Source organism: Camarhynchus parvulus, chromosome 1 (assembly GCF_901933205.1).
Source record: "Camarhynchus parvulus chromosome 1, STF_HiC, whole genome shotgun sequence".
NCBI lineage: Eukaryota > Metazoa > Chordata > Aves > Passeriformes > Thraupidae > Camarhynchus > Camarhynchus parvulus.
The window spans coordinates 74,178,284-74,188,895 of record NC_044571.1 but is presented as its reverse complement, the minus strand read 5'-3'; the positions used below and the strand labels follow the sequence as shown (position 1 = coordinate 74,188,895).

At 38.9% G+C, this 10,612-nt stretch overlaps 1 protein-coding gene across 1 annotated transcript in view; it reads right to left on the bottom strand.

Annotated features, from left to right (window-relative positions):
• GUCY1A2 (guanylate cyclase 1 soluble subunit alpha 2) overlaps positions 1-10,612 on the bottom strand; it is a 152,798-nt gene that overhangs the window by 18,710 nt on the left and 123,476 nt on the right. The window contains 1 exon segment of the mRNA XM_030944247.1: positions 10,061-10,215. Within this exon segment, the coding sequence (XP_030800107.1) occupies positions 10,061-10,215 (155 nt within the window).

Below are 10,612 nucleotides of genomic sequence, written 5' to 3'. Positions count from 1 at the left end.
AGACCTGAAAATTTAGGGCATCTTTTTCAAGTATCTTCCCCAGGACTAGCTGAACTTGTAAAATAAAGGAAGTAACTCTAGACATTTTGTTTCCAAAGTAAATTAAGTTAGTGGTATTCAATCCGTTGCAGCATTGAAAAGAGCAGTTTTGAGACAATGGCAAATTCTGAGCACAGTTGGATATATAAAAGCAGTCCTCCTCTTTTCCCTCCAACAATATTTATTCTTTCTCTCAATCAGTTTGAAGCTCAAAAACATAACTGGGAAGAATGCTATAAGTTTCCAAGGAATTTTGTAATTATTTAATGCCTGTAAAGTTGATTTCTGGAAAGCAAATGAATGAATGAATCCTCTTGCCAGGAGAATTTTGCAGGATTGTCAGTATATGCAATGGCACTTCCTTTACAGAGTATTTTTCATGAGTTTTGCACCAGACAAAAGTGTGCAAGCTCATTGACATATAAAGGCATTTTCTTTCCAGCTTTTAAGTAATCGCTTGGTTATAAATCCAACAAAGTTTGTGCCTTTGAACTTCTGTGGATAACTTTATTTAGCATGTGGTTTGAAAGTCCACATTGTCAATTTTATGATCAAAATACTGAATCTTTTCTAAACTGCATGAATGTTTGTGGAGGCCTCTACAGAGAAGCTTCTCCTTTAATCTCTGCAATGTTTGCAGTAAATATTTTGTGCGCCCAAACTACAGGCTTAATATACTGAAATAACTCTTCACAGCTTCCCAAATTAGATTTCTGCATGGAACAGCTGAAATCTTAGAACTTTCTAAGCTAAATCTGTAAGTTTTCACTGCAGCACTCTTCCCCACACTGACTATTCACTATGGAGCATCCAGACTTCCTAAAAATCAATGGTTTCCTCATCAGAGTCTAACATCAGGTAATTTTAATGACAGTTACACAAATCCAAAACCATAAAGTATATCTACATTATTTGAGTAAGGTCAGGGTTGGCACTAAGATTAGTTGGTGTTTTATACTACTTCCTCATAGAAAAAAAAGTACAAGATATTTATTACCCATCTTATTTTCACTTGCTTTGTGAATTGTAACTTGGTTGCAATTAAATGCTCCAGGACTGATCAACAATTAGTCTTTTGAAGATTCCTCCACTGCTGTGGCTTGTGATAGACTCCACATCCTGTATTAGATGCATGAATCAGCTTCTAAACCTCAGGAATTGTCCAGCTGACATTCAATGGGATAACATTTCAGCTCTCAAGCAAGCATGGCAGGAAACCTTTGTTACCAAATGTTAATGGAAGTTACCTATGATTACATTCTATCCTACTTACTTTACCCTTCTAAGGGTAAAAAAAAAGAAAAAAGAAAAAAAAAAAACTTCTGGCTCATAGAATAATACTATTAAAAAGACTTTCATCATTATGAAAATGACCTCTTGTTAGCTTTCTCCTAAAGAACAGGTTCTTCAAATTCCTTAAATAATATGTTGGTCCTGATACTTGGCTTCCCAGTCTGAGAGTGAGATCAAAATTCAGAAATTGCCTCTGATTTCCTACAGCTTTTTGTATATACTAAAGAAACAAGTTATCTGCAAATTCTCAGTGCATATCAGCAAAGATATTTTTTTGCAAAATCTTCCCTCTTACTTTTAGGCCACCTGTGATGTTAAAAAGAAATCAACAGCAGTTGATGACCATGGCCATTTCTAAGTTTACTGAATTCCTTTTTATGGGTACACAGAACCCCAAAAGATCCTTGTGCCAAGCAGGTGAATGAATAATGCACATCCTTAGGGATGTGTGCTGAGCTGCACCATGGTGGGCTGACCTTGGCTGGACCAGGTGCTGACCAAGCCACTCCATCCCATGCAATCCATTTTTTGCACTTCCTCTCTGGTTCAGGAGAAGATCCAGGGTGCAACCTTCTGCTCTGGAACATTTCCTGGGTGCTGGCACCCAGTTTGGGTTGGTCGCCTCACCTCACAGACTGGTCTCAGAGCCCTCCTTTGTGAACAGGACAGGCTGCCAGTTGTAAAAGCCTGAAAGAACAATCTACCCTGAGAGCACAATCTTATCCTTCACCTTCAGGAAATTATGCTGCAGCTTTAACTGTATAAAAAATGTCCCCAGATTGTCCCATATTCAGAGAGCTTAAGCTGAAGTTACACAACCTCCGCAGTTCAGGAATATTCATATAACAACTAGTCTGAAAATATCCCGAAGCATTTCTCTTAGCTGTATTTTTTGAATCACTTCTGTGAATTTCCCTGCAGGGCACTATTGCAAAGGATATTTTTATAGTAGGTTTTTCACAGGTTCAAAATTCTGGGTTCCACTCAAGTAGTTGGATACACAATTAACATTTCAGAGCTCAAATTGTGAGGGTCAAGGTACTCAGGCATTCCTATAAATTGCCTGGAATAAGGTCTGCCCTCAGCTTGTCTTCTTCGATGATGTTTCAGGGGAGGAAGAATTTCTTAAACAGTGATTTGCAGTTGATTAACTTTGACACCTTCTCCTCCTAACCTGAAATCTTCCAGAGCTTTTAAAATTCTTGTTCTGTCCTTTCCTTGCTGGGAATGCTCTTGCTTTCAGACAAAAAGAGAGAGTATCTGAGAATTATCCTATTTTTTTTCCTTTCTGCTCATTCATTTAAGAAAAAAAATCAGGAGGTCTGTGTGTGAATGAAAATTGGGATCATACTTAGGGGGAATCTTAAAGAAGCTTTTAAAAGCTGTAGCTCTTTCTTCACACAGATGTAATTATACAGTAATTATATTTCAAACTATCTTGGCAAGAAACAGTCACATCTTCCTCAGTTTCTCTATTCAGAAAACCATAGAATCACTGAATATGCTGAGTTGGAAGAGACTCATCAGACCCATCATGAGTATCAAGTCCAAGTCTGGCCCTGCACTGGACCATCCCCAAGCTTCACACTATGAGCCTGACTCTGTTGTTCAAACACCTCTTGAACTCTCTCAGGCACAGTGCCGCAATCACTTCCCTGAGGAGCCTGCTCCTGTCCCCAGCCACCCTATGGGGGTAGCACCTTTCCCTGATATCCAGCCTAAACCTCTCCCAATGCAGCTTCATGCCTTTTTCTTGACTTCAGTCACAAAACTGAAGAGATCAGTGCCTGCCCCTCTGCTTCCCCTCGTGAGGAAGTTGCAGACTGCAATGAGGTCTCCCCTCAGTCTCCCCTTCTCCAGGTGGAACACACTAAGTGACCTCAGCCACTCCTCATACAGCTTCCCCTCCAGACCCATCACCCTCCTTTGGACCCTCTCCCATAGTTTCATGTCTTTTTTATGTTGTGGCACCCAGAACTGCCCCCAGCCCTGGAGGTGAGGCCGCCCCAGAGCAGAGCAGAGCAGGACAATCCCCTCCCTTGCCCAGCTGGCCATGCTGTGCCTGATGCCCCCAGGACAGGGTTGGCCTCCTGGCTGCCAGGGCACTGCTGGTTCACGTTCAACTTGCCACAGACCAGGACCCCCAGGTCCCTTTCCATGGTGCTTCTCTGCAGCCTCTCATTCCCCAGTCTATACACACAAGCAGGGTTGCCTGGTCCCATATGCAGAATCTGGCACTTGCCCTTATTAAACTTCACATGATTCCTATGGCCCAGTCCTCTAATTTGAAGTAAGAAATGGTGATTGCTCATCTCTCCCATTTGAACTAACAGAGACTTGCTATTGCAGAATTATTTGTTACAAAGCCCTCTATACTGAGTGCATGTAGCCCATGACGATTCTTAACTCCCTCCATGCCCACACTTTTCTCCTCTGTCTCTCAGAGACGTCAGGCTTTTGTACTTTTCCCTGGATTGTTGAATCAGAGTACAAAAGCACCCACTCAGAACTAAACTTCAATGTGAACTTTTCTTTAGGAAAATTGGTCTGTATAGACCAAAATTGAACAAAAGTTCTAAGAGAAATAAAATGCTCAACAACAAAGGAAACTATGCGCTGCACTCCTAAACGCACCATGCACCATTGGCCAAGTCAATCTTCCATAAATCCTATCACAGGGAGAGAGATCAACAAAAGAAAAAGGTTCTTTCTACCCTAACTCTAAAAGTACTGTAAATCCTTTAGTTAACCTTGTTCACATCTGCCCGTTACTTGGTATGATTAGGAAAATCTAATTTTAATGGCTTTCCAAACAGGCTATGAGAAGACTGTCTCCTGTTGGACTGCTGCTCCCTTTCTCTGTGGCAACAAGTGTTGCTTCCTTCACCAACTGGGCATCTTCTTGATAACCTAGAACAGCTCATTTGTTTCCATATGAATACAGACAATAAATTATTACAGCACTCACTAGAAATTTTGGAAGGCTGCTCTTAAAATACTCTGTATAAACATATGAATTTGCTATTGTAATGCTAAAAATCACTGCACTTGGTTCTAAACTTTAGCAGGTCTGAATTTCTCCCTCAGTTTCTGTGCATGCTATAAACATAGCGAGAACGGAAAAAAATACCCTGAATACATCTCTACCTAATTAATTTCACATTGCATTTATTACTTTTTAAACAATGGAAGTTAGTGCACCGGTGTTCCTTCTTCATACAGGTCAACTGTGGAAAGGTTATGAAAGGGCTAGTCATGATTTTTAATGGAATATATTGCATACCACATGCAGCTCAGCATGGTGAGTGTCCATCTCTGACCTTTAACACTTTTTTTCTCACTCACCTAAGCAAAAAGAATACTGGGTTTCTGCTCTCTCTTTGGGACATCACAGGCTCAGTGCACAGGTTTGCTACTAAAAGGCCTCAGGCTTTACACTGATGTAGCAGTGTAAATCTTGCTGGCCTCGGGACCTGCCTGGATTTTTGCAGGCTTGAGCTTTTTGTACTTTTAACAGCTGTGTAGCCAACAGATGACTTTTTCCTAAACACATTTTAGCTTTAGATCAGCTGTCTGAAACTGTGGGGTACACATACACTGTTAACTACTGTGTTCACTGATCTAGCACAACTATCCTGTGTAGAGTGAATCTTGAATTAAATTGAACCTTGAAAAATACAGCATCACAAAGCACAAGCAGAGACAGACACCAGAGGCCCAAGCACCACCATCACAAAACACAGTGACTGTGGAGGTGCAGCCTCACAGAAGCAGGTGACACTGGGAACAGAAATCCAAGAAAAAACAGTGCGTTTTGACTATGCTTCTAAAATTAGACTAGCAATAATTTTTTGTACCCGTGAATAAATTGTATTCCCAATCTGTCGAAAACTAAATTATCTGTTCACCAATATCTCTTGAAAACATGCATGGTGAATTGACCAACATAAAAACAAACAGGTTTTTTTAAAGTATGCTGAGAAATAAAATCTGAAATAATCGGAAAAGGCACTTGGGAGGGCAAGCTCATTGGTTTGACCATATGAGGCAGAAAAACATAGATGTAGAGATAGCTATAACCTGTAGGAGAAGTAATACATATAAATAGATAACCTGTAGGAAAAAGATTTTTATAAAAATAAAAATCAATTAGGACTTTAAAGAAAAGCCTAATTTTAATTTAAAATCCCAGTAAAGAAGGAAGTATAGAAATACTTCTTAATTACATAAAGCTTCTTTCATACAACTTTCTGTGAAAGAACTCTTAAAAACCTACATCAGTTTTAATCAATTTTAAAGGCTGAGGAGCAATTTATGCAGATAACACACAATGACCTCACCCAGCTCAATAATGAGGCACACACACTCTCTGTTAAATCAAGATGAAGATGTGGGATACAGGCTATTCATCTTTGCCTAAGCTCAGGTCCCAGATGCATTGCCCAACACGTGATAATGGAAAGTATCTGTACCTAGCACTGAGTGCCAGAAGCACATTCTCCACAAGGGAAATACATACTGCAAAAGACTAGAGGTAGAAAGAGGAAAAAAAGAATTAATTCTTAAATAGGAGTTACTTGACAAACAGGAGCAACTATGTTTACCTGCTTTTGATAAGCTCTTAGAAATCCCAAAGCATTATATTGCAACACTACTAGGAAAACAAGACAAATGTGGGTATATTATATTAATATCTCATAAAAATAATTTTTAAAGGCTGAAACAAAAAACTAAAAAATATTTTATTTCTTTCCTGCGCTGAAGAGTCTCATAAATCTTACTGTGCTTCCTTTCTGACTATGGAAAATAGTGCAATTCTATTCAATTCAGGATAATGATGAATTAAATAAACTTCTTTTCCTATTCTTTTCTGTCCATATGTTTATACAGGGACCAGTCTGGGATGCTCAACTTCCTCTCCAGTTTCCACATTTTTCACTGGAAGTTTTACTAATGCTATTCCAGCAATTTACTTTCACAACACTCAGTGATTCAAAGCAAATGGGGATCTGTGATCCTTGTGTCCAAAGACCTGTCTGACTCAAGTGAACAGGGTATTTCAAACAGAAGTGATGTTTCAGATTCAAAAAATGCAAAGTGCACCTTTGTAAAAGTTGTTGTTTCACACCTAGCAGAGCTCTGCCCAGGCAGGTGTAACTGCAGCAAGACTGCCCCAGGCTCACTGCGGCTGCTAAGCAACAAACATCACACCTTGTACTTACCATTTTAGACTCTGATTCTTACTTAGGCAGATTACAGGCTTGAAGGGAAGTGTCTGTAACCAATAATAGGTATTCTGAGGTGTGATTATTATTTGAATGCTGGTGACACTTTAGGATGCATAATCTTTACTGTAAAATGAAAGCTGGTAAGTATTGGACATGTTTCAAGCTTTATAAAAGTTTGCTTGCTTTATAAAAGTTGTATCACAACTTCCATCAAGGGCCATGGTAGACACAAACACACGACAATAAATGCCAGTAGTTTCATATAATTGAAAATTCTGTCGTTTTCATAATGACTGCAAAATCATCCACTTTGGAAAACACTCTTAGATAATAGAAATATTAACAACAGCAGTATTAACAAAGTGCACAGCAGCACAGTGTGATCAAATAGAAGAATTTAACAGAATATAAAGTCAAATACAAATACATTTTCAGTTTGTGATGAATCACTTTATTTATACACAATAAATATATACTCATACAAATTATATTTAAGAAAAGTTATATATGGATGCATCAGATCACTACGTTTTGATTTGTACACCACCAAGATATTATGTTAAATCTCACAGATCACTGTCAGAAACTCTGGATAATTCTTTCCCTTTGAGTATTTTGTAATTGCAGTCTCTTCTGGCCACTGTGTCAACAGTGTTATTTCTTGACGTCTTCCCTGTTTGTTTTCAAACTTCCAACTGTGCCAGAAGGTATAGTTTGAAATCAACTTTTCAAGTTGCCCCATGCACATTAATTTTATCATTTCACATGATTTCCAAAGCCTGTAATATAAAATTGTTCCTAGCCTCATCATCACTACTTTTAGCCACTCATTTTAAATGATAACTGCATCTCATTCAAACATATATTTTCTTTCCATTTCTACTTCCTTCACCTGTAACCATGTGTCTAGCCCGTTACTTCCACTGCAAGTTCTCTGAATCAAGCACTGAATTTGTTTAGCAGATTAACAGCAGATTGTTTACTGAGTACAATAACACAGATTAAAAATACCAATAATTCCGTATCTTGTTGTGTATTCTTTTGCAATTTTATGTTACAGCATTACTACAAAATCAGTTACTTTTCTATCTTCTTCCCTTTTTGAAGCAAACAGTCTACATTGATAACTGTCTGCAAGGTAAGTACAGACATGAGGGTCATAAAAGGTGAAAGTTCAGCAATCATGAAGAAAATGGTCCTATTCATACTCTAGGATTAAAGGGAAGTGAAAAAAAACCAGTTTTGATGCAACCCGAGAGATATGGAGGGTGAGAAGATCTGACTCAAGTTTTGGTACCTAGGACTTAGTAAGAATGCTCTCCAAGTTGACTCACATTTGACCTGCCATGGTACAAAACGCCCAGTGGCAGCCGGGCAGAGATGAGACACAGGTGAAGTGAACCCATCTTCTCTGTGCCACAACGTACTAAGAGTCAGAAAATAGGCAGCACAAACCCACAGATTTCTAACAAGCTCCATACACAGGCCCTCAAACTAACTTTCAGAACAGTCTTTTAACCAGCACTGTGATGAAAAGAAAATACAGTCACAGAACCACAGAATCAATGGGGTTGGGGGGGACCTTTAAAGCCCTTCTAGTCCAACCCTCTTGCAACGAACAGAAACATCTTCAGCTAGATCAGGCTTTTCAATGACCACAAATTTGTGTCTCACAGAGGTGGTGCCTCATAACCAAATTCAACACAACTGGCACTGTGCACTGGTACATGGAAAGTGACTCTGGCCCCAGCATGAAAAGAGTTCTGTGCACCACAGGTCCCACAGCTGCTCTTTAGTTATATTTCCATAAAGCTGTTTAGCTCACCAGTTTCTGCTCTCAGAGACAGAAACCTGAGCAAGCAACACCACAGCCCCAAGTGAAATCAGTCCCCTGAACCACATTTGTGAAGTGCTAAGATCTCTTTTATGAAAAAAGTATGGACTGCACTTTCAGAATATCTTGAAAACTATCTAAGGCTGGAGAACAGCACTTTGTAAGAACTGATCCTACTCAAGAGAAGTCCAGCTCCCTGTCACAGGGTCTTAGTCACCTTTTGCCAAACCACAAACCATACACCGAAAGCCCTGCTACTGTGTAATTTTTGTAACTGGAGCACAAATGGTAAACAAAATTATGGTGAGTGTTCAAACCAGGTTTTAGAGGGTTCCTTCTATCCCATAGTGGATGACCAAGAGTCAAACACTGTAGAATGCTGTGTATGGAAGGTCCCAAAACCAATTTATTTTCAAATGATACCAAGCTCCAAACAGAAACTTCCTACATATTTATTGAATTTATTTTTATTTAAATGAAAATGTCTTCTGTAAACAATAATAGATTGGATTTTGATAGATTTGGAAAACAATAGATTGTCCTTCTCTTGCATGTTAACAATTGATTTCTGTTCACTTTATGATTCAAACCCTATTCAGTTATTCTACCTCTTGTTCAATTTGTTACACTTGCTTCATTCTCAAAATATGATCTCAAGTGAATGGGGTCTTCAGAAGAATGTCACTTTATGCACTAGTTTAATTACTTTTAACTTTAATTTCTGACTGATTCACATTTTAGCATAGCAGACACTTCAATACTCGGATGAAGAAATCTCATTTAAAATTTTTATTTATATAGATAGATATAGGGGAAAAGATTTGACATTCACAGTTCTGAATAGGAAAAAAAAAAAGAAAGAAAAACAATATTGTTTGAGCAACTCTGTACAGATTTACCACAGCCTCAAAACCTTCAGAAAATTACTTCAGATATAGAATACCGGAAGATTGAGATAGCCTGCCAAAAAAAAATGAGTGCATCAGCTGTATTCTAAACAGTAGAAATTCTAATAGCCAAACTGTCAAATTTGAACAATAAGGAACACCTTTTTTATTTAGGAGCTGTTCCTCATAACCAGATTTAATCAAGCCTTCTCTCCATTTGCATAATTTCTTCAAAATGCTGGGGATAATGCTTTGCCATTTTCAATCTTTTTTCCTACATTATAAGAATGCTTCTATCAAGTGTGTCTCTACACTGCTAAATAAGAAATTTTGTCTTCAAGAAAGCATTAAATCTCTTTGCAGTCTCTTGACCTTACCGGCAAAATACGACTTCCTTCTGAGACAATGGGATTGTGCTCTCTTTCAAGAACTGTGTTTAGCGGGTGGAACCCAAATCCCCAGTCAAAAGCTGTAATAGCACATAAAACTACATCACTTTGGGAGATATCTCACACTGCTTCTGTTACATATAATTTTTAGCAGGAATGGCTGGCTTTTCTGTTGTGCCTCATTGCCTCCAATGCCTGACTTCTTTGTACGTTCTGATACAAACCTGCAAACAAAAGCAGACATCCCCACGCAATGCCTCTTTCCTCAGTTCTGATGCCCTACCAACTTTCTGTTGAATCCCATGTGTTGAGGGCAGAGCACGTTAGAGGATGGAACTGGAAACAGGCCGGAACAAAAACAATAGGAAAGAAAGGGTGAAGAGGACTTACTGGTATGTGGTGGGACTGACATTGATGCGGCGTGGGTGACTTCCTGACTCAAACTTGCTCGCGAGGGTGACGTTGTTCCCAAAGAGGCAATAGCGCGGCATTCTCACACCGACGACGCCGGCCAGCACCGAACCTGAGTGAATGCCTATCCTCATCTGGAAAAAAACATGAGATCCACGTCAGCCTACCTCTCCTGTGCCACCAAGGGCTATGTCACTAGCACTCATCTACAAGCAACACTTTCAAATAAAGACTAAACTAAAGAAGAAAGAGTGAAGGGGAAAAAAAACCCAGACTCTTCTATTCTTCTAGCTTAGATCAGATGAAGTTAAAAGGAAGAAGAACAAAAATATTATTATCTTTTCACTAAAACAATTTTCTTCTGTGCACATTTGCTGGAGACTGTGACAGTCAAAACAGAAATAATGAACAGAATAGGCTGGGATCATCCAGAGCTACTGCAATATCAGCCATCTAATTACACAAATAAATACATTACAGAGGTTATTTTTGCCACCACTTCTAACACAGGCTTTGAAGTAATACTCAGTT